Source organism: Aquila chrysaetos, chromosome 15, assembly GCF_900496995.4.
Source record: "Aquila chrysaetos chrysaetos chromosome 15, bAquChr1.4, whole genome shotgun sequence".
Taxonomy (NCBI): Eukaryota; Metazoa; Chordata; class Aves; order Accipitriformes; family Accipitridae; genus Aquila; species Aquila chrysaetos.
In genome coordinates, this window is record NC_044018.1 from 26,277,817 (window position 1) to 26,302,783 (window position 24,967).

Consider the following 24,967-nt stretch of genomic DNA (forward strand, 5'->3'; position numbering starts at 1 on the left):
TTCCAAAATGGATTATAGTTGCAGATTTAGAAACTTTTATTAGAAAATTCTATTTTGTTTTGTCTTCATTTATCAAGGTACTTTCAGAAATCAACAGCAATGGTATTTAACTGTTCTACTTTCAGTTGCAGGTGGTTTGATATTACTGCTTTGTATTTGAAGTGTTTATTCTTTTTAGCTGCTTTACAACTTTTAATTAAAAGTCTCTTAGAGATCTTAGTCATCCTCTGGACACCACATTTATTCCGTATTGCGTGATAGGTACATTATATTCAACAAATCATTTAAAGCTTCCTTAGAAGGCCGGGTGAGCATGCAGCAGCTGACCTGCAGAGCAGCAGTCCATGCCACTGAAGAGCAGCGTGTCGTCTTTGCTTTGCTCTCTGCGGCTTCAGCTCACTTGTTTGTATCAGTGCATGCACACCAGTGCTTTCCCTTTTTAATTCAGCTGTCTGCTCTCAAAGACATGCCTGTCATCTGTACTGTGGGATTACCTCCCTTCTGCCCACAAAGTGGGTAAATGTCCCCCTTTTCCTCTCCCCCACCAAAAGCAGGATAACCAGTGTTTTCAAACTAGAAATACTGACAGAGGAAAGGCTTGAACACTTATTTCAGTTCAGCCTGGGCTGGTGACCCAGCTATTTTACAGTGAGGACATAAGCTAATTAGGCAGAAGCACTCTAAGTCTTCAGATCCTGTCCTGCAGCCCCACATGGCCTCCGCTTTCTCATCTAACAGCTGCTGCCTTTTGCCCTGTGCTCTCACCTCGGATCTGACTGTCCGCCTCCGCTGCACTTCCACAGCGTCCAAGCAGAGACCTCCTCCGTGAAATCGTCGTCTTCTCTGCCAGCCACCAGCTGCCCTGACATGAATGTGCTGGTACAAATCTGGTAGTAAATAGCAAAACCCAGAATGCTGAGAAATAAATGTGAATTGACACTTGCTTGCTCGGTGGACAAGAGAAAAAGAAGAAGCCAGCAAGCTGTGCTGTGAGGCAGTATAGTCGGCAAATGCATCTCTTTTGTTAACATATGCAACTGCTGGATGTTGCTTGTTTGCCTTCTCAACTGGTTTGTGTCCAGGTGAGCACTTACGGACAAACAAGAATTGCTCTCCTACTTCTCAATGGACATGTCGTACCTGGTACAAGAAAGCATCCTGTGAATGCACTCAGTGCAGCCCTGGTTGTGAACACCTGAAAGCCATGGGACATCCCACCAGGGACTACTGTGGTTTGTATGGTAGTAGACCACTACTGCAGATGGTCTTAAGCTTTAGCCTGGGTCAGGCCAGTGACTGTTTTTTGGCTTTGTGGTGTTTGGTTTTTTTAGTTTGTTTGTTTTTTGTGCTAATGAAAGCAAAGCTCCCTTGTTGCAGACTTGGAGATAACAGAATTTTTCACTCTTTTTGATGGTTGCTTGCTAGCAGTTGTGTTGGGTCATTGGGGTTTTGTTTGTTTGTTTGTTTTTTGACACATCTAATTTCTAGGAACATGCATTTTCTTTGTATTTATACATTTTCTCCCTTCCCTCCCTTGAGGTTAGTTTAAAACCTGTGCTTAAAAAACTTTATCATCTTTGTCTTACACATGAAGTTTAGGGATGTGCAAAGCAGAATAGTGGGGAAGAAAGAAACATGTACTGCAAATTGCTTTTAGATTCTGGAGCACTGCAGAATCCCACAGCCGTGTAAATTCTTGCTTGCTTTGAAGAAGTGGTGTGAAAGTTGGAATTTGTGAATGTGTTTCACTAAAATGAATTTGATGTTGTTAAGCTGGAGGAGGAGGTGAACTTTACATACAGCAGGAGAAGTAAGGCGAGAGAGAAAAGACTGGACCTTGTCACTGAGCAAGGCTCATCAGGGCAGGGAAGGAAGAAGCAGCAAGTGCTGACTGTGACTGACTGAGAAAGAGAAGATAAGTGAAATCTCATGATGGAATAATCTAATTAGAAGTTTAGAAGGTGTTATTTTTAAAAGGATTACAGAAAAGTGGATTTTTCCATCATGGTATATTCTGCCAGATTTAACTGTTTTTTCTAAGGAAACTTTGCTAATGTACTGGGTGCACAGCTAGCAACAGTGTCTGGTTTCATCCGAATTCAAGAGAAGGCTGTGGATTTTGAAGGGCTTTTGGGGGGGTTTTGGGGTTGTGGGTGTGTTTTTTTTTCTTTTTGGGTTTTTTTAGTGAGGTTTGTTGTTTTTTGAAGCAGCAGGATAAGTTGGAGACAGAAACCTTTGGCCTGCTGAAGTATCAGCTAAAGCGTTAAACATCAGGCAATCCATATGGGAGTGACATAAAATAAATACTTCATTTTCTGGATAATCTAGATTAGAGATCATAAAATGGCAGTCTGCAAACAGGCGTTGTTAGTTCTTGTATCCACAGAGTTGCTTGGGTTTTGGTTTCTTTTTTGTTGAGAAGGTTAGATGCCATGACTATGAAGTTACTGAGGAATTAATCCAACAGGTCTGTAACTTTGCTGTTAAAACACTTAATACCCTTTCTGTCATCCACAGCTCCATAGGTAGAATACTAGTTTTTACTTCTTTTTTTTTTTTCCTTGCTTCTCAGACTAAAAGTATGTAATTCCTGCTAGCCTCAAGGTCCAAGATGGAAATCCTTATGAAAATGTCTCCTGGCCTTGTTTAACTCTTCATAGGCATGTATGAGTAAAAAGGTAGAAGACCTGAATTCCTTGCTGAACTCGGGCTCGTCCACTTAGTTCACCTGGAACGATTGTTTCCTTGTGATCTGATCTTTGAGCTTCACCCCACCCCTCCTCGCTTCTTTTTCCTCCCGTTTCCAATTTACAGCTCCTGCTCCTCTGTTGCTGCTTATTCCTGGAGCTGAGAAGGACAGTCTATTGATTTACCACATGCTGTTTGTTCAAAAACCAGCTTGTTTTTATGTCCCCGCACAGGTTTCTTTCAAGTAAATTGCCTAATATCTATGTATCCGTGAAATGCAGCTTTGTGGGGATTTTGTTTTTCCCTGATCCTCTCCTCCTTTGGAAAAGGGACGTATCCAGAATCAATGAGAAGGAGCAATGTAATGCGTACCTCACTTCAGTTTCTTGTTGATTATACAGTAAGGGATTTAGTTGGGAAAACCCAACCTGAAACTGTTTGAGAATTTTCCTTAAAGCTGTAAAGATGGGTCTTGAAAGAGCCATCTCTCTTGTATTTTGTGTATCCTCAGCCTCAGAGTGTGAAGAGGAAATGTTACAACCAGTACAAGAGCCACTTAATCTCAATAGATTTTACAAGAACCGCGTGACTCCTGTCACATTGTGCCCCAGAAACTGTAGCACTTTACCTAAAGAGATTGATTACTTCAGCCTTCAGGGCTAGTAGCAAAACCTGGGTTTAGGAAAAAAGAAGCCTGTCAGATCATTCTGTATGTCATGATCTTAATGTGGAAATGGAGGGAGAGGATGAGTAACCTTCCTCCACTCCTTCCCCCTGCAGAGACAGAACCTCTGGGAGCTGCACTTGGTTGCTTCGGGGAGGGTCGAGAGATGTGGTGGGGGCATCTGCGAGACAACAGCCTCCTCAGCTGGGCTTTCCAGCTGAAGAGCCCTTTGCAAAGACAAACAAGTATTTGCAGCACAAATTCCTTCTTGCAAGGTATTTGACTAAGTGGGCAGTTTCCTTCCTCCCACGTTTGGAAGGTGGAGGAGGTGGAGAGCAGGGCTGGAGAGCATTCCCAAGGGCAAGTTTCTCGGAGACCCCTCTGAGAAGCTGGGTGGCACGGAGGAACCTCTGTGGAAGCAAGAAGAGAACCTTTAGGCTCCTAAACCACTCAAACACTGCAGTGCTTAACGCTTCAATGGGCCTTCTGTGTGTGTGTGATATACTATAGTAGATACCATATATTATATATGTGAGAAGAGGCAGGGGGAGAAATCTTCTGTGTATTGAATTGGATGGATGAGATCTGGTTTGCGGCTGAGGGATAATGCTGCATGGATTCACAGTCTTTGAGTCTGGAATGGGCTTCCTGGGTATACGTTTGGTGTAAACTAATCAACTGCTTAATACATTTATGAATTACTAATCGCTAAGCAGTTAAGGTGTTTTGCCTGTGTTGTATATACCTGGTGGTGGGCTTTCCACTATGACCATCTAGATCAGGACTATTAGTTGACTTTTGCTGGGGTGTATGCAGTGTACCAGCTCCAGCCCTCCTAAAGCACAGTGCTCCGTGTTGCCTTCATAGCTGGAAAATATAACAGCATCCAGTAGTTACTTCCTGAAAGACTCTTGAACATTGCAAACTCTCCCTCAGGAATGTGGTGCATCTCTCATGTCTGAGACTTCAGCAAAGTTCTTGCAAAAATACTTTTTACTTTGAGCTAGAGTCCACTGTTTGAGTAGCTCTGATCTGGTAGCCCTGTCACAGTCTCGGACCTTGCTGTCTTGATATCGATTGGGTATTGGAAATTACGTTCTCTATTGCAGAATGTGTAAAGCATGCTGGCTGTGTAGCCTTTGGGTAGACAAAAAAAGTACTGTCAGTGCTTGAAATTCAATATAAAATGCTGTAAAAACATGCCATACAAAAAGTTTTATCAGCTTAAAAATAAGATTGTCTTCTCCCCCTGAAGGAAATTTGTGGAATGGGGATTGAGAGATGCAGCTGTTGTAAAAATCTTCAAAAAAAAAAAAAAAAAATCAGCAACAAACAAAAGGATTTTTAGAAGTAATTTTTTCATTTGGGCAGTACAGAATTCCCTAGTGTTAAACTTGCCTCTTAAGTCCCTTGTACAGGGCTTGCTAGGTCCTTAGCAAATTCTTGTGCAAACTAGGACAATAAATATCTGAAGAGGTATTTTGAATGGGGGGGGGGGGGGGAATATGCCCTCTTATATGCATGACTGCCAAGCTTGATTTTCATCCACTTCTGCTGGCATGACTTCTTTTTGCTGCCAGTGTATTTGTATTGTCACATGTCACAAGGCTTATGCTTGGTTTATGGCTTTATTATTAGCAATGCTGCACAATCTGTATGCCAGAACATCTGGGGCATCGTGTAAATGTAGAGCATTCGTCAGTGTGTAGCATTAGAAGAATCCTGGATATTTAAGTAGGATTTGAGCTGGTTATCCAACAGTGGCAAGAAAAGCATTCAACATTACTGCTGCTGATACTGGCAGAGCTGTACGTGTTAATGTCTGTAACGAAATTGAGTAGTCAACAGTAATGGGGAAAGCTGCTTAATCCATCAAGAGACAGAAGGACTTCTTTATATATTTTAATATCCTCTGTTGCATTTCAGTTGATTATGTCAATGCTTCTATTATGGAAGCATCATCTTCTCTGCTATAATTATCACTCCATGTTTTTTTTCATATACTAAAATCCTCCTTGGCTTTTCTGTTTGAGTTCATTTATTCGACGCAATGTTATAGTAGTCTTCACATGTAGTGATAAAGTATCTGCTCATGACTTGGTTGTGTTTTGCCTGAGAAATGTTTTTAAGATGCCTTGCAATTAAAATGAGTTATATTTCAACCTGTTGAACTTACTAAACATGTAATGATCCTTACTTCAGAAAGGTGCACTGAGTTTTTTGTCTGTCCATTGTCCAGTTAGGTGGAGGAGAAAAACGAATAGTGAAAGTATCAATGGGGGGAGGAAAATGCACTTTCCGTGCAAAAAACCCCATATAAATGGAATTTCCTTTCTTTTCCCTGTGTCTGTTACCATTTCTTATTGAAGATTTTTGCTCATGTAGTGACTTCGTAGTCTGGGATATCTAAGCTGGGAAAGCACTTTTCATTTTCAAAACAGATTCAGTAATTTGCAAATGGATCCAAACTATAAGCAGTGCCTATACTGTCTTATTTCAAGTAGTGTCTTATATTGGACTAATTTTTACTTAGCTCAGATACTTGCTGGCTTTTAGAAATAATACCCAAGACTTGTAACAGAAAAAGCTTATCAAAACAGTTTTGCTGAGAAGGCATTTTTTCTGGTTTTCGTAGTCCATCATACAGAAGTAGGAGAGAAATTATTTGCAGTTTGGCAATGAAACTACATGTTGGTGGAGGAAATCAGTAGCATAATTAGTTTCAGAAACTTTGCTACTGAGGATTTAAGTTTATCTTCTGCTTTATATGTTGCATTTTTATGTGTGTGTATATATATTTATTCCCAAACAAATTAGTATACTTAGTTCTACTTGAGCTTTGATTTTTTTTTTTTTTTGGGGGGGGGGGGTTGTTTGTTTTTTTTTATTTGGGAGAATGATTCACACAGAAAAGTGTGTATCTGTATATGAAAGGGTTGTGTGTGTACAGATATGCAATATAAAAGTTGCAGACACTGGCTTGGCTGCAAAGAAATGAGTTATTTTGAGTCCTCAGAAGCTTTGAAATAGTGATGTCCCTTTCAGGACTTTTCCAGCTAGTTATCCAGGGAGTGATGGTATGAAGACTAGATGGTGGATGACACATTCTTTACTCGCTGCTGGTTAGCTGAGCTCCGTATTGGTGTTTTGTTGTTGCTGTAATGCAAGGTAGAAGTAACAACATCTATTTGAGTGCACGTAGGATCTCTGTCGTCAATAATCCTGTAGTACAAATTCAGTCTTCTACAGGTGGTACTCAATCATGGAATGGGTAAAACCATCAGCTTTGCTGTCTGTAAATGCAATTTTGATATTGTTTTGAGTTGATGTGTATTTCTTTGTAGGAAAAGGGAAAGTTTCCATTTCTGTGTACTGTTTGCATTTCTTAGAACACCCTTTCAAAAGTGAATCCTTCTACATCAATGTTTAAAAAAAAAAAAGAAAAAAGGGGAAGTATTAGTTTATTTGCCATCTGTTCTGCAAGACAGAACAATGTCCCTGCAATGACATCAGTGCTTTTACTTTCTGGAGTGTTGGTGACAGGCAAGTGTTTTTGAGTACTTTGAGTGTTTCAAGAATTTATCACTTTAAGGTCATAATTTAATCAGGCCATCTTAATGAAACTTCTGTTTTTCATTTTAGTTTCTTAAATGCACTGTTCAGACCTGTTTGTCCTTACCATGTGAAACCAATAGTGTGAGGTTTTGACTCCTGAAGCAAGGTCAGCAGAATCGCTTGTGAATGTGACACTTTGAAATAGGCTGGTTGTTCAAGTGTCTCCCATTTGAATTTGGGAGCCCTGTGGCTCCTGTGGTAGTTCCATGGCTACTTCTGAGGTTCTTCGTGGAGGATCTGCCGGCTGACTGCGCCACGGGCGCATGTTGTGCTGGACTGAGGCTTGAGGTGAAACCCATGAAGAGGTGTGAAGAGCCTGACCACAAGGCTTGGTTGCTCCCTGGCCTGACACCCCCTGCTCGCTCATTGCTGTTGGATTTCTAGGAAAGATCAACTGTTTCCCCTCAAATACCAAAGCTGTTATGGAGGAGTGGGTGGGTAAGAACATATAAAATATCTCTGATGGGACTTAGTCTCTAAAGTCACCTATTCCGTTTTATGGGACAACTACTGCTGTTGACAGGACTTAGGGTTTCTGTAGATTCAAAAGTAGTTTATTCTCCTTCACCAAGAGTACTGAGGGAACTATTTGTGCTGCGCACACCGCTCCATGCAAACCTCAACCTAGGTGGCTTTGTTTGCTGTTGTGGAAGCACAGCTTGGTTGTTTGATATGGCACGCTGTGGGTATTCACCTTTCTTATTCATTACTTCGATATTTAGTAACAGTGAATATATTTTCTGAATATGCAGTGTGTTTCTGGGGTTAGTGATTAGACCACTCCAGAGCTACTTGTAATCATTAGGAACCGTTTCTCCGTCTGCCCCGGCTGTTTCCAGAGCTGTGCCTGGTGAGTGTACTGGGAGCACTGGGGTTCATAAGGCAAGAGTGGTTTGCTGCCATTCCAAGAGGGAGCACCTCTTGGGATGGAGTGAAACCCATTTGGGGGTGCCTGTACCCCTTCTTCCCTGCAGCCCTTCCCACTCGTGCAGAAGAAGGTTCCCAGGAGATGCTCCTCTACCGCCTTTTCATTGATCGTTCACAGCTGGTGACCTGTGGGTTTGGAAGATGTTCTTGCTGGCTCTGGGTTCAGTTCTGAGCTGGGAATCATTCAAAAGAAATGCATTTGCTCAGATTACCTGGCAAGAGATGAACCTGATGAGCAGATACTCTCCTCCCTCCTCCCTCTATCGCACCACTTTTGGGGAGAAGAGCTGAATGAAATACGTAAATAGTCAATTCTGAGTTACTCAGCTAGGTAGGAGGAGGCCTAATTTCCAAATACTTTTCAACAAGTAGCTCACTGATGGCTGCTGAGGTCAGTGGTGCCACTTGCATGAGGAAAAATCTATGAAGACATTTCCTGAAGTATTCTTTGTGATGAGAACATCAGGAAGAGGAGATGGAGTAGGTGTAATGCTCTGTAGAAAACATGGAAATAGGAGAAAAACCTTGGAAACAGAAATCTGATTTTTACTTTAAGATTTGCCTTTTTTTCTTTTTGAATACTTTTCAAAATGAATCATAAAAATCTAAGTTGCTAAACAAGGAAACCAAACATGTTAATTTCATTTTTGCTGGATCTCAATGACAGTAAACAAGGACTTACACAGAGGACCCACAGCCTATTTGTGGAAATACAGCTTGATGTAAAAGACCCAGAAGTCAATTGTATTTTTAAGATAGCATGCCTAACTTCAGTAGGTAAATGTGTTACGTTGAAGATACTTGAAAAAAAAACCAACCCTATTTTCACATACAAATATCTCTGATTACTTTCTGGCAATCTGAAATAGTGTACTGGTACTTACTTGGGACCTGTCAATTTAAACAATATTTTCAAATTACGTGGCTTTAGTGCGAGGGAGGCTGGTTCTGCTCCTGTGAGTGTATGTTACAGGTGGAGAGACTTGCACGTTCTCTTCCTTCCCTTGTTTTCCCTGCCCACGTGCTTTTTGCCAGCACAGATTGTGGGCATGTATTGATCAAATTACAAGAGGTTCAGATTTTAATTGTTTCTTTAGGACAGTCCTAGCATATAGAAGGTCTGGTTTTTTGATGGGCAGAGGCTGATAAGGATCAGTCCAAGGACAGGTGAGTAGCCTAGGATCAGGAAGACGAGCATGGAGCAGGAGGGGGAAATGGGATGTGAAAAAGCACAAAATTGCTCTGCCACAACAGCTGTGTACTTGGACGTGAAGCAGTCTTGCGTGTTGAAATGTCTTGAAAGGTACCAAGATAATTCCTTGCAGTAGCAAGTTACTGAATGTAATGAGGCAATAATTTCAGTGTAGATGCAGTACAGTTGTTGACAATTTTTTCTCTTTGTTTTTCTTCTGCAGATATTCCTGAAATACCAGAAAGCATCTCATTCTGCAGAGCACTACAGGTAGCAGATTTCAGTGGGAATCCACTGACTAGGTAACTTCCACCTTCTTCTTAGTACTTGCCATACCAGAATTACAATCTTGCTGTAACAATTACAATTTTAAATAAGCCCTTAAAAATTGTGATCTAGGATCTCTATGAAATCTTGCCAATGGTGTCTGTCTCTGGCAGGGACTGCAGCAAAAGTTCAGATTTAAAAAGTGATGTGCATCTTTCCTGGGAGGGGATGAAATTTGCTAGCCAGCCAGGAAAAATGTAAATCTGATTGTCTCAAGTAATTTTCATTCCTCTTCCTAAATGCATAGGAAAACTATGCTCATACTTGGGAGAGATAAGGCAATGGTTAGCACAAATGCATTGGCACAAACCCAGGTGCCTGACGATTCGGAATAGACTTTAGATCAGCCGCTGCAGATAATGGCTTTTACTAATGATTAAAGCTTGGACTAGTGTTTCATCACCCTCCCATCAGTTGGGACACAGTGACATGCAGTAACATGTGGCAAAAATGCACTGCATATGTCAGTGGCTGCTGCCAGTCTGCGTTCTGATGAGCTGGGGTGTGGGGATTAGGCACACTTTTAGTATAGAAGAGGAATTTTGTTTACATTTCTCTGTTCCTTTTGCTGAAGAATTTTGAATTTATCTAGTGAAATGAGGCTGGAGATAGCAAGGAAGAGGTGATCTTCTAGTTAAGACCTTTGAATACTATTTGGAGAACTGTTTCCTAAAGCAGCCCATGCCACAGAGCTCCTTTGTGATGCTGAGCAAGTCACATAAGCCAGAGTATTCACAGTGGGCGATCGCTCGCTGACCGGCTTTGCTTTGCACTGAGATGGGCTAGGAATACTTGCACGATTAGCTGGCTGGCTGGGGTGCAGGAGTGCTAACAAACAGGAGAGTGTCTGTAATATCTTAAGCCGCTCCAGTGGTTTTGCAAGACAGGCTTCTCCCACATGTGCAGCTGCGATTCTTCAGAAGAGCGCTCTGAATGTCACCCATAGTGTGTTCTAAGTTCTCTGGAAAGTCACATCTCTGAGTGTTAAAGGGACACTTGTGATCCTAATCCCTGTGCCTCTGTAGCCCATTTATATAGTGAGGATAATAACACCACCACAAAAATCTGGTAAAGCAAACTGAGGCTGAACTGATGTTCAGATACAGAAGTGGTGAGGGTTACCAAACAGCTTTTTCCCAGTCATCAGTGTGCAGTACATAAAGCTCAGAGCTGCATCTTGTGGTATTGAAATCAAAATTGTCTGTAGTAGTGCGCTAGTTATCCTTCCCTATTTTGTGTGCTGGATAAGGCCTTCGTCCCAAGTAATGTATTTCCTTAAACGGTAGCTGTAATGCACAGCTACAGCTGAGTGGAATTAACAAAAGAGTTGAAAGGCTTTTTAATGGGCTTGAAATAGATCTCATAACTCTTTGTTGACAGTTTAAGGGAATTCTAAAAATTCTTGATAAAGTGGCTCCAAAGTGTATGCATGTCCTGGAAAACATCACTCCAAGCAGTTTACTAAGTTAGAAAACACAGATACCAGAAGCTGTTTACACATGGTTGCCAAGTATTTTCCGTGATGAGATCCAGAATTTCAGTTTTACCTATATAACAGGATGTAGGTTTTGGCACTAATTTGCCCAGGCAGAGTGGGAAAGTCTCGTAGTGATTTCCTTTTGTGTGATATCCTGGAACTTTTTTCAGCCACTGATTCTCATCCTTATTTCCTCTAAGCTTAAAAGCCAGTCGAAGATCTTCCCAGTCAGTGTTCTACTACTAATACAGTATGTTGCCTTATTGTCAAACTTAATCATTGATGAACCTGCAGCGTTAAAAGTGGCTGGCAGACCATTTTTCCAGATGATTTCAGGTTTATGGTAATAAAAAGGCTCATTTATTGTAGATTAGACTGGAAGTCCACTATATGCTCTAGATAGAATAGAACAGTTCTAGTTGGAAGGGACCTACAACAATCATCTAGTCCATAACTGTCCACTTGAGGGCTGACCAAAAGGTAATCAGCCCATTTAACTCCAGTCTTAAATCTGTTAGAGCCTGAACAGTAATGGATAGTTACAGTGGCACTCACAGTGTAGAGATATTGAGCATGTTCTGTTAATAAGGTCCAGAAGATGACAAAGAGTGCAGTATGGAGCTGAGCACATGAAAAGCCCCCTTTGCCCCCCATTGTAATTTGTCTTTTTCCCTTTCCCCATCATGCGCAGTTGTATTTGCCTGTAGGTGTGCATCTCCTTTCGGCTAGTAGACTGCAGGTCATACCATGTGCCTTGAGCTGGGTGATGGGGAGAGCAGGAACCAAACCAAATGCTACAGCTTGAGCTTAGATTGCATGCTCTGAGGGTCGAGCAGAAGTTGGATGGCTGGGCCAGGGGCTTCTCCTCCTCTACCTCATTGCTCCTTTACCCCACCTTGTCTCCTGTGCAACTGCAAACCGAGCTACTTGGTGCAACCTGGCTGCCAGCAAGCAGGGAGTGGTACAGGAATCCATCGGCGGGAGGGGAAGCCGAGCCTTGCAGAAGACCAACTGGGTGATGGACCTAAAGGCTTTGGGAACTTTGGGAGTGTTTTGCATGTGGCTGCTTTTTATAGTGTAAGGGAGGGATTACATGCTGCTGTGCTGTGAACCAGTAAATGTGAAATGCTGTAACAGCAGAACGTTGTCTTCATAGTGAACAGACTGTTTCTTCAAAAAGCAGTAATTGAAGAGCAGCCTAGTAGCTAATATGAAAAGGCCATGCTGTAAGCATGTATGGAGCTGAAGCCTGAATAAAAATAATTAATTTAATTATTTTACCATCTAGGTGATACAGGAAAATAATAGTAAAAAACATTTGGGTTTTTTTTTTTTAATATGTTTGATTTTTTAAATTTGTTAAAATGCTTTAAATGTTCTTAAGCTCTATAGCTTTTTAAAGTTGCAAATTGGGGGCAGGGAAGACAGGGTCTAGGAGACAGGGGTATTACCTGTTCTTTGACAAAGAAGAAACTTTAAAATCTCTTAACTCATGGGTTGTTTTTTTTCTTACTATGTCCCTTAGAATTTTCTGAGAGTCATGCTGGAGTCTGGGCATGCCTCCCTCTGTGTCTATTTGCTAAATAGACTCTTGTTTTCCACTACATGTTCTCTTTTTCAGTATGTATTACATGAATGTGAATACTTCTGCTGGAAGTCCTTGATTTGAATTAATATCTCCACAGGTTGCCCGAAAGCTTTCCTGAATTACAGAATCTAACGTGTCTTTCAGTAAATGACATCTCTCTGCAAGCACTACCTGAAAACATTGGGAAGTAAGTTTTTTATACTTTATTACTATCTTAATTTGTTTTCTCTTTATTGTTATGCCTATTGTATACATGACTTGCATAATTGTATGTAATATACCTATAAAGTTATTTACAGGACTGCACTTATTTTTTATATTCTTTCCAGTTTGAGGGATCTGTTTAAGAAAAATCCCTTTGCATTTCCACTTGTCATTAGGAGGCTAATGCAGAATCTGAAGCATGTGTGTGTATGTTTTGACTCTGTTCTCCGGGATTTGGAGTAACTTGGAATTTTGGTTGCAAAATTAAATAGGTGTTTTGTGATGCAGATCTGACCTTTTGCTTTCCTTCATTGTAGTAGACCATTGATCCATTATTGTGAACATGTCAGATGGCTTGCAGCTTAGCTCAAAACCAGACAATTGTTAGCACAAGAACAGATGGGTAAAAGCTGGCTGTGATCAGGGTGAAAATTAGAAGGTTCCTAACTATAGAAGCAGTCTGGTTCTGAAAAAAACTCCAGTGGGAGCTGTGGAGATGAAAACTCACAGAACAGCCCTTAAGGTGAAATTTGATAAGCTTTTAAGATGTGTTTGTTAACTCTGGAAGGGTTGCAAGGGCAGACTTCCAAAGTGGAGACAGATGGAGAGTAAAGTGAACATTGTTTATCTGTCTCTTTTTGACTGAAATGAACATCCACACTTACAGAAGGGAAATCTCTCTCAGTGGAGAGGAGAGTATCTCTTCCAATTTAAAGGAGAAGAGGTAATTCCATGTCTCCTCACCTGAATATGTGAGAATGGCTGTGCTGGTTCAGATCAAAGACTCATCTAGCCCAGCTTCCTTCTACAGTTGCAGTAAGTAGATGCCTAGTGAGGATTAATAAGAAAAGCATGTGTTTGATTACTCCTCTTTCCATCCCCTGACTGTTTCTGGTTCAGAGGATTTCCTGAGCTTTGGATTTTGGTTTGTCTAATTGGTAGCCCATAATGAATCTCTCTTCCGTGTACTTGTCCAGTTTCTCCTTGAGCTTGTGTAGACATCTTTAGTATTCTCCCCTGGCAAATAGCTCCACAGGTCTATTACCCATTGCATTGATTTGTTGGGGTTTTTTTTGAGCCTGGCTCTATCTACTTTGCCTATGATGCCTAGTATTGGAAGAGACAGTGAGCAGCTGATCCTTATGCACTTGATCTGCCGTTGATGCCTTTGTGGTTTTCTACTGTATCCCCAGGTGCTTTTTTCTAGGCTGAAGAGTCTAACTTGCTATTCCAGCTTCAGGAATAGTCTTCACAGAACTTAAGATATCTGTGCTTTAACTCAGAAAAGTTATTTGTTACTTTTGCTGGGAAACATACCATTTTAGAGAATTTGAAGTTTCTTGCAGCACCTGATTGTTCTCTATCTATCTCCCCCCCCCCCCCCTTTTTTTTTTTTTAATCTGCACCTACCTTTATGGTTACCTTACCTATGCTGTTGTTCTAAGTTGCTGTGTACTGAACCACTTCCATCTTTCTTCAGAAAGCTACAGTAACTCAGATGTTGAGTCATGAGTATCAGTAGAGGCCTATTAATCCTGGACATCCTTTCATAAAGTGGAATATTTCTAACATGGATTCTTTGGGGAGTCAGCGTAGTCCCTAACAATAAAACCCAACTGTTTCTAAACAGAGGAGTCCTCCAGAAGGGATCTTATTATTAAGAGCTCCTGCAATGTAGTCAAGTTCAGACCAGCATTGCTTTAGCCACTTCCCATGGGTATGAAAGCTGTCAGCTGGCACCACTCCAGCAGCAACAGAAGTGGAAAATGTCTTTTGAAACCTTCCACAAGCACTAACAGGTACAGCTAATGTGCGCCCAGTGACTATGGCAAAGTCTTACCTAAAAATTGCATGGGCTGGGGCTTTTGTGACATTCTTCCTTTTCTGTAAAAGTTCACAAAAGTTTTCATGCAGCTTTTTGCAGCACTGGCAGCTAAGAACAGGCTTGTTCAGACTTTGTGGTTACTGAAAACCAAGGCCAAAAATTTGGGATCCTGCCGGATTCTGAAAATGAATACAAGAAACATGACAAGCTGAAACAATTCCCAAAGCATGAGGTGGACTGCTGGTTTGCAGACAGTAGCTAGAGGAAGGTTGCTGGCTTCCCTGAGAGGTCACTGGCTGCGGTGGCTTAGGCTTCTTGCTTGTCCTGCCTGTCGATTTGGTAGTGTGAGTGGTGATAGCCTCTGTTTTGGAGCAAATGACTAGAAACAACTTTGGTTAAAATGGGGATACCAGGCATTTGTAGAGATGTCAATAAGTGGGCCTGTGCAAGAATAAGGGTAAAAATTTGCTTATTATTGATCCTAAGCAGTCCAGGGAAATGCTGTGATGCTATTTCAGCCCTATGTGAGCTGTTGCAGAGCAGAGCAGCATAACCCATCCTCCGTCAAAGCCTGTACCTGATTCCCAATATTGAAGCTAAAAACCAGGGGTCCTCACTTGCTTTGGGAAGGGCCATATGCTTGTGCTGGTGGTCTTTGTGAGTTCTCGTGGAGGGCTAGGCTTGAATAAAAGTCTGACAGGCCTGCTTTGATCTGGGAAGTGCTCCCAGGTTAGCTATCTAGAATATGAATATTGTATTTTTACAAAAACAATTCAATCTCATTAGTAGAAATTTCTTCTATCAGATTTATGTTTAAAGAAGCAGAGACAAATGTGTGGGGCTGTTGTCTTTGGCTCATCAGGTATTCACGATAGGTAGGAATATGGCAGTTGGGAAGTCGATGGTAAGCTTGGGCTAAAGATGCATGCTTTCCAGCTCGGAAGAATATTAATGTAACGTGAGGGAAACTCATGGGGTGTCCACCCAAAACGTAACTGTTCCTGAAGTCTGTTGGTGACAGAGAGAAAGGGATTCTGTCTTGTTCCAGTTGGAAATTATTGGGAGGTCTTTTTTGTAGCCAATTAGAACTGCAACCTGAAGTCCTTATGGGTCATTTACGTCCGAGAGTGAATTTTATCAAATTTTTAGCATTAGATCTGTAAGTAATAGTTTTATTTTTTTTCAGTCTGGCTACCAACAAGTGCAGCTTCCCTTTTTCAGTTCACAAAATTTTCATCATTTATTGCAAGTGAATTTGATGGTGCAGCCGACCGCCTTGTGTTTGGTAAAAGCAGTGAAATGCTCTGTGGCTTCTCCAAAGGTTGCCTGCTTGTGCTCTTTGTTCCCTTCTCTGTTCTCTTCCCTCTGCACTTGCTGGGACCCAAAAAATGCTGGGCATTAGAAAGAAGGTAATGCTAATTGTGTCTTTCTGGCTAAAGATTCCAAGTAAGGCTCTTAGAGGTATATGGATATGTTTGTAAATGCCTTACTGGAGTTTCTGTGTGCTTTGGATAATAATCCATAGTGTTATTTGATGGAATAGGCTGGACATATGTGCTCTGTGAGATCTGTCAAATAGTGAGCAAACAAATATATACTGGTGATTTATGCTACTACAGTTGGGCTTGTTTGGGGAAAAACTTGAATTCCCTATGCTTGCTGCTGGTCTTCTGGCTGCTAGAGTATGTGGAAACTTACGGAAATGCATCCTAAATTCTTATGGTCTTATACTCTTGTCTGGGAAACTGCCTAATACAGCCAGTGAAATCTCTTAATTCATCTTCATGTAGTACAGCGATCAGTATGTACGTAGTGCCCCTTTTTTTTTTTTAAAAGCTACCTACTCAAAATCTTGTGGCACTGCAAATTTGCCCTATTGTCTTAAATGGGGAAAGCAACAAAAGTAATGGCAAATATTTTCTGAACAGCAATACTTTGAAGGTTAGTTAGGAAGTTCTTCCTAATGGCAGATAATAGACTTGAATTGCCTTGCGGTGAACCGTTAGTGGAAGTGTGTCTTCTTCATGAATTCAGATATCCAGTCCATTTTTTCACATGGTCTGATGTATAAGGTAAATGCCAATGTTCAGGTTCACTGTCCCAGGCCAGTGTGAACTTGTTCAAGCCATTGATATGTAGAGCTGCTGTTAGTGTTTTTACTGTGCCGTTATGAATTCTTCTGCACAGACCTTTTATATTTTTCTTGTTCTTTGTGTTGCCAGGAGTATTTTTAAGGGTCCCAACTGGATGTTTGAAGAATATAGGCAAGGCCTTCCTTGAACCTTTTGTCTTTCCACTTGCTTGTGCATAGCCATACTCAGTGTAAGCCAACTTTTCTCCTTCTGTGTAATCACTTCAATCTGCTTGTCCGGTGCTGGTATATGTGTTGAAAGTTTTCCCTTGTTAGATGAAGCATTCCTCTTTTAAGCTCATGTATTGTTTTGGGGCATACTAGAAAGATGTGTGACACACTGCTTGAGGACTTGATAACAGACTAGATGTCTTAATATTACCAGTGCTATTTTTTGTGTTTCTCTGTGACCTGTGTTCTCTTAACTCATGATGTGGTTGCTATCTGGAGTAAAACAGTGAATGCTGATGCATGTGAGAGACTTTAGCTAATAATTAGGCGGGTGCAGCTTGGAGCAGGAGTTGTCCTGTTGGGTAGTTGAACCATTTGGAGAAACAAGTTGCACAATTTAAGCTGTGAGTGGGAGTGTCTTTTACAGCGTTGCTCAGTCTAATGAGCGTTAAGTCTAATTTCCTTGCCTATTCTGCAGTACCGTGTGTGTCTGTAGAGCTGCCCAATGAGCAAGCATAACCTGTTCCTCCCAGCATGGGTAGCATTTAGGAATTTCCAGTTGTTTCCAGGATTTTTCTTCAGTAATTCCTTATTCATGTAACACCCAAAACACAGGGCATGACTTATTCCTGAAATTCAAAAATCAGAGTATTTGTATGTAGGGGTATTTGGGTAAATCAGGGTGTTTGTCTGTAAGGCTTCCTAGGGCATACCTTACAGTAGTATGAATAATTTAATGTCTGTCTGTCCCCAGCACCTTCTCTGTCCATATGTGTTCATTCTGTAGCGTTGGCTTCAGGATTAGTTCCCCACCACCACCAGCCCACTGGGATGTTGGCTTTTTACCAGCAAAGATTTGGGAACTTAGAGATCCATATACTGCTCTCATAGCTTAACGTCTAGAAAGAGAAGAGAGATTGTGTCAGCTTTGTATGTTTGTTTATTTATTTGTGGTTCTTAGGCTTGAATGAAGTCCAGGTACCTTCTTGGAAAGCCTTTTATGTGCGTCTCTGATGTTTAATCTAGCATCGGACTCTCAGATGGGTGCTTCACAAGGAATCAGCCCTAGCCAAAAAACCAGTCTTTTCAGTATGAAATGTGTAATTGAAAAAGACAGTTACCTGTCAAACTCTGTGGGAACAACAAAATCAACAAGTTTCTTTAACGGCTGAAGCAGAGCTTCATTCACTACTGTGCTTTAAATTACGATTTAAGGCCTGCTGCCTGTCAGCACACCAAGCATCTAACTCATATCCAGTTTTTAGCTTTCACCATTTTTTCAGAAGTCTTGTCTGTGCCTGGAAAAGGTAAAGATTACCTCTTTTTCTTGGATGCTAAGGTTTAAAGTGTGAGATTATTACTGACTGGCAGGTAGAGTTTTTTGGAAGTTCCCTGTCTGAACTCTAGCATGGCAAATAAAAAAGCTTTCCTTTGCCATACACAATCTTTATTTTTTTCTCCCCACCCTGAAACGTACAGATGGTCTCCTACTTGGACACGATCTCCAAATCCTGAGGGTTCAACAAAAGATCATAATAATATCGTAATTTGTACTATCCCCATCATTCACAGCCTCCCCTCCCCCGCCTCCCCCCCCCCCCCTTTTTTTTTTTTAGAGAACTGCACAGTCCGTGATGCAAGAAAGTAGAATAGCTTTATTTTAGCTTTAGAAATTTTTGATGTGGGGAGGGGTGAATTTCTTTAGATGGGAAGGATATTCTTATGCCGGTGACTGATGAGTCTGGTTTACCCCCAAGCTGCAAGCAGGCTGAATGGATCTGTGGACCTTACTACTGAAAGGGAATTATCAGGTAAGCAGATAAATTTTCCTCTTAACGTCTGCAGCTAGCAGCTAGAATGCCAAAATAGGCATTTCATTATGATAGTGAACATAATGAAAAGAGTAGAGCAAATGTTACTGCACTTGGGAGCATTGTTTTGCAGAAAGATTTGTTATAGGCATACTTTTCAAGAGTCATGGAACCACAAATATCCAGAGATTCTGTGTTAGAGAAACAAAGTCATTGAGCGTGGTGTTTTTTTATATGTATGTGTGTTTAATTCTAGAGGTTTTGAAGTTTTCAGCAACTTCTGAACTCAGAATCTTGAATGTTGATCTGAATAGGAGTAGCTGGAGAATAAAAGGTCTTCAAAGGCAAGGATGATGCACTCAATGCAGATGGTCCAGAAGCAGATCAGAATGGCATACTTATTCTGATAATGGATTCCTGGGCCAGTCCTTGACTGTGTTTTTCTTAGTGTATGCTAGGATGCCTAAAGTGTAGATTACACATCTGGTAGCATCCCACGGAATGGAAAATGCTCTTAAAATTGTGTGGGACAAGACAATGTAATTCTGTTTTAAGGTTTAGCATAAATTACGATTAAAATGATTAAAATATGGTCTTACATGATACAACAAAAGTGATGGGGAGGCTTATCTTGCAAATACATAGAAGGAGGACTGTTTGTAGGTGGTCTGGCTAGGCTGATATAAATAGTATTAAAAGCTCTCACTCTGGCTTATCTGAATTTAGCATGACAAGTAACATTTACAGAGTTTGAGTAGGTAGAGCATTCAGTGTTAAGCACAGCTCTTTGCTGAATGGCAAAACTGAATGTTAGGGAACTCAAAAGTTTATTGCAGGAACACTGTTTAACAATGTAGGAGTGAATGCAGTGCCATCTGGCCTTTAAATAAGAGATGTTGCATCTTGTATGTTACACAAGGAAGAAATATTTAACATATATTTAGCAATATTTTTTTGAAAGAAATTAATCCCATTTTTTAGTTGTCATTGAAGATTGACGTTGCATGAGTGGAATGGAAGATATTTTGAAAATGAAATCTTGTTGTAATAGTGGATTGGCTTAGCTTCCCCAACCTGCTTCAGTAATCTTGATAAGCAAATTGGAGAATGTTCAGTTAAAGCATTCAAAAGTGAACAGGCTGAGCTGTAATTACAAATCTCTCTCTTCTTCTTAATGATGCCTTTTGAAGGTCATAGGGAGTTCAGTGTTCCTGTCAATTTTTTTGGACCATGCTGCATGCTGTGTGTGAGGGAGGGAGAGAGTAGAACTGATTTCAGTAACTTGAAAACCAAGCTTAGGTAGAATACTAGTCTTAATTAGCAGCTTAGAATACATCTGTTACATATTTAGGGAATTCCTTGGCCATAGACTGTAGAACTTTCCTCTGTTTTTAAAATTTGGATGTGACTTATAGTACTGGTCATCTGTTTAGTCTTTCCTTCAGTTAGTGACTGATAAGATCCTAATGTTTTTTATCCTTCTGTTTTCACTTGTGGAAGATCTGTAGCTTTTTACAAGCTAATTAATGGTATTGACAATTCAGTTCAAGTAACTGACTGTGCAGATGCTCTTCCTCTGGCTTTCAGTGTCTTTGCTGTTTAAGTCTGGGATAACAAAATTACCGGTTTACTTTCTTTTGTGCCTATTAAAATCAGTCTTCCAAGGAAGGGGTATTTTTCCCCCCTGTAATTTGTGTGCACTTCTCCCAGCTCTGTAGAAAATGGCAAGTATTAGGAACATAATCCTTACTTTCAGATTTTCTTACTAGAATACTGTCCTGCTTGTCAATCTCCAGAAGTGGACTGCTAAGGAAAGCCTCACGTGCCTTTCCCTTGCACATTATACACCTAAACTTGAGAGGAAAGAATAGTGTTTAACTTAGATGCAAGTTACTTCAAGTTGCTTTGCCTCCAGAAAAGGAGGAGGGGGAATGCTCTCAAAGATGACTTCTGGAAGAATGGTCTTTAACAATACTGGTGAGACATAATAACAGTTTCATCAAAACTAAATCTAGTTATCTTGCTTTGCAGTTGTTTTTACAGCATCCCTTATGTTCCAAGGTAGAACCGTAGGACTTCACGTCTGTGAAGATGGTTTGCTTTGAAATAGATAAGTGTCCTCATTTAGGAAATTAACACTTCCTGTAGCTTCTGGTTCACATAAGAATTTCTGGGATTCAGTAGCTAAGAATTTGAAAAAATTGCTCTCCCCTGTTGAATGGTATGGGCATACAGTCTCTCTCTTTAAATTCTACTGGATTAATCTTACAAAAATTTATTAGTGCTCTTCTTTATCATTCACACTGTAAAACAGGTTTCCATAACCAAAGGGTAACCAAACAAAGAGGCAGGAGACTGGTTAAAGCTTGGGGGGGAGGGGGGGAGAAAAAAAAAAATTAAAAAATGCTTTAAGCTTAAGCTAGACTTTTTTGGAGAAATAATCTTCTTCAGAAAAGGAAACTAGCTGCAATTCTGTACTATTTGTAGGTTACCATATAATGGGTATGAATTTTCAGGTTCTTTATGATAACTTTGTCAAATTATATGCCAGCATTAAGCAGTAGTTGGAAGCAAAATAAGCATGTGGTGTTGAACCTTTTAAAAAGGAGGGCAAAATGCATACCGGGAGCGTATAGACCACAAACTACATGGTTATATGTTAACAGACCCTTAGGAAATTCAGGAAGCATAATCCTTCCCTGTAAAGGCTACTATTGCTTTTGTTGCGTTACACCAAAAATCCACATGGAGCTGGTTCTTCAGACGCTAAGGAAGGATATGGTGCCGGCAGGTATAGTAACTGTGTGTGGGCGAAATAAGGCAGACTTGGGGAAGAACTGGAGTTGTAGTTAACTCTGGAAAGGGGTGCGTGCTACAGAAGCTCTTGAAACCACCCCAGTTTTAAGCACCTAATTTCATAGAATCATAGAACGGTTTGGGTTGGAAGGGACTTTGTTTTGGGTTTGTGTGGCGGGGTTTTGGTAGCGGGGAGGGGCCGCAGGGCTGGCTCCTGTGAGAAGCTGCCAGAAGCTTCCCCGGCTCCGAGTCGGACCCGCCGCTGGCCCAGGCCGAGCCCGTCAGCGACGGCGGTAGCGCCTCTGGGAGAACAGCCTTGAGAAGGGGAACCTGCAGTGAGTGGGGGGATCGGGATGGGAGAGGAACCCCTGTGCGGATACGAGGGGAGTGAGGAAGGAGGGGAGGAGGAGCGGGGGAGGAGGGGATGCCCCCGCAGCCCGTGGGGAGACCAGACGGCAGGCTGTCCCCCCCCAGCCCACGGAGGGGAGCGGGGGAGCAGATGCCCACCTGCAGCCCGGGGAGAGAGGAGCCCACGCCGGAGCAGGGGGCTGGATGCCCCCCAGGATGGCCGGGACTCCAGGGGAAAGCCCGCGCTGGAGCAGGCTGTGCCTGGAGGACTGCAGCCCATGGGAAGGCCTCACGTTGGAGCAGTTCGTGAAGGACTGTCTCCCGTGGGAGGGACCCCACGGTGGAGCAGGGGACGAGTGAGGAGTCCTCCCCTGAGGAGGAAGGAGCGGCAGAGACAAGGTGTGAGGAACGGACCCCAACCCCCATTCCCCGTCCCCCTGCGCCGCCGGGGGGAGGAGGGAGAGAGAACAGGGAGTGGGGTTGAGCTGGGAAGGAGGGAGGGGTGGGGGAAGGTGTTCTAAGGTTTGGTTTTACTTCTCATTATCCTTGTTTTGATTTAATTGGTAGTAAATTAAATTGATTTTGTTTCTTCCCCAAGTTGAGCCTGTCTTTTGCCCATGACCGTAAGTGGTGAGTGATCCCTCCCTGTCCTTGTCTCGACCCACGAGCTTTTCTTTATATTTTCTCCTCATCCCACTGGTGGGGCAGGAGTGAGCAAGTGGCCTTGTGGTGCTTTGTTGCTGTCTGGGCTTACACCACTGCAGACCTCCAAAGATCACCTAATCCAGCCCTCCTTTGTGGGCAGAGACATCTTTCACTAGATCTAGTTGCTCAAACCCCCATCCAACCTGACCTTGAGTGTTTCTAGGGTTGGGGCACCTACCACCTCTCTGGGTAACCTGTGCCAGTGTCTCACCACTCTCATCGTAAAAAATTTCTTCCTTATATCCAACCTAAACCCACCCTCTTTCAGTTTAAAAACATTGTCCCTTGTTCTGTCACTACAGGCTGTGGTAAAACGTCTCTCTCCGTCTTTCTTATAAGCCCCCTTTAAGTGCTGAAAGGCCGCAATAAGGTCTCCACGGAGCCTTCTCTTCTCCAGGCTGAACAACCCCAACTCTCTCAGCCTGTCTTCGCAGGAGAGGTGCTCCAGCCCTCTGATCATTTTTGTGGCCTCCTCTGGACCCGCTCCAACAGGTCCGTGTCTTTCCTGGGCTGAGGACCCCAGAGCTGGATGCAGGACCCCAGGTGGGGTCTCACCAGAGCGGGGCAGAGGGACAGAATCCCCTCCCTCAACCTGCTGGCCATGCGTCTTTTGGTGCAGCCCAGGATGTGATTGGCATAGGGCTTGGAGTTTGGAAACTGGTCTTTTCAGGCTCTTTCTGCAGTCAATGATACAGTCAATGAAGAGAGGGTGAGAGCAAGAGGCTTCTTTTTGGAGTAACTTGGAACAGGAGCCTATCCCAAAGGTATATGCTGTACCTTCAAATACGTATGGTCTGAATAAGTGGCATTTTGAGAGCTGGCTGGTGACTGATTAACCCTGTCATTTCCTTAGGGAAAAAAAGCTGCTAAATGTCAGGTTCTTAATGAATTGTCAGTCTGCAGGTAGAAGCCTTGTGGGATGGGAGTAGCTTAATAGGATCCTGTCAGATGAGTGACTAGTCACCTAACTGGTGTGTCCTGGGGCAGGGTTGTACATGTTACTGGTAGTTTTATTTGAGCAGTGGGGATGGGCTGTGATTTATTTAAATATGGCTAGTTTCACACATTTTGTATGCTGTTGTCAGAGTGCCACAGTTACCTTCTCATCTCTTGGAAGACCTTTGATAGACAGAAAAACTGGCATGTTCCTTTTCTGCACAAAAAAGAAAATTAGTTGCCTAGTTTAAACTCCCTTCCTTCCCAGTCTAGTGTCACGATTAATGTTTCAAAGTGTACATGCTGTGTAGAGATGCAGGGGCAGGTGTTATCAAAGTAACAATAATCTTCAGATGCTGGCCCAGAAAACTGAAGTCCTTTGGCACTGGTGGAAATAGCCACGATGTGGTCTTAATGTCCCATTTCCATATGCTGCATCCTTGGACTGTGTTCTGTAGCCATCGCTAGTGCTGTATAAAAAATGTAATACCAGACCAAATTCAGAATCTGTACTGTGTTCTCACCTTAGCCATCGTTATTGTGTAGGACCTTCCCTTGTTCTGTATAAATATGGGGACCATGCCCATTGTCCTTGTCTTTCCCTTCTTCTTGCAGTCTTACAAACGTGAGGAAAAATGACTTTGGGGATTTTACATTCCCCTAATCAGCTGAAACTTGCTGGAAAGGATGCAGATGGGGCCCTGCATTTCTGCGGTTGCTTTAGATCTTCATCTCTTCCAACATTGCTTTCTTGTTTCCCAAAGGCTGACTTCTTTTCTTGCGTGCTCAGCTGTGTGGTGCTCTTGACATAAGGTCAAAATGTGTGACTTATTACTCAAATAAGAGAAGGCTGTTGTCCAGTTTTTATTGAGTGAGCACCTTTAGCTTTTATATTAGTCCTTTTATCAGCTGTCTTCAGTTTCTCCTAGCTTTTTCCACATTTCTCTTTCCGCCTTTGTATTTTTAACTTCATTTTCACAAGAAAATAGCGTATGTCTTGCTGTGCTTCCCAGTGCTTTCCTCAGAAGCCTTTGCTGATGTACCCCAAGGGCTTGGGTGCTCCCAGTCCTATTGCAGGGACTGGGATATAAATGGGGCTGGGATAAAAATGGCATATATAGTGTAGTCTATTGTCACTCTTAAGGCTGACTTTCTGGCCCCTTGAATAGGGGGATGATGCAGCTCTCCCTGACAAAGTTAATACACTAGGATAACTCATCTCAGTTTTGTATTTTATAACTTTACAAGACAGAGTATATTTAATGTATGTGGTACACTGAAAATGTAATTTCATCCAAGGTAACTAGGGAACATGTCTATGTCTCTCCATCTCTTTTTTCTTTTCTTGTTGGTTTTTTTTTTCTTAAAAACTACAGTTGAGATTGTTTTACCTATTGCAGTGAATTGCTGTTGTCCAGAGAGTCTTCTGCTTTTGAAATGGTTGTTTTGTAAGGCATGTTGCTACTGATAATCTCTCTGTAATTAATCCAAACTAAAACTGACTTGCTTTGGAACAAGAAGAAGAAGGTGCTTTGATTCCAATCTTAGTGGCTGGTTCTAGT

The 24,967-nt window shown here is 41.9% G+C and overlaps 1 protein-coding gene across 5 annotated transcripts in view; it reads left to right on the forward strand.

Moving 5' to 3' along the window:
* The window catches only part of LRRC1 (leucine rich repeat containing 1), a 105,547-nt gene that overhangs the window by 21,391 nt on the left and 59,189 nt on the right, over positions 1-24,967 (forward strand). For all 5 annotated transcript variants that reach the window (XM_030037458.1, XM_030037459.1, XM_030037460.1 and 2 more), the window contains exons 3-4: positions 9,310-9,388; positions 12,576-12,665. In XM_030037458.1, coding sequence (XP_029893318.1) covers positions 9,310-9,388; positions 12,576-12,665 — 169 coding nt within the window. The remainder of the gene's footprint in view (positions 1-9,309; positions 9,389-12,575; positions 12,666-24,967) is intronic.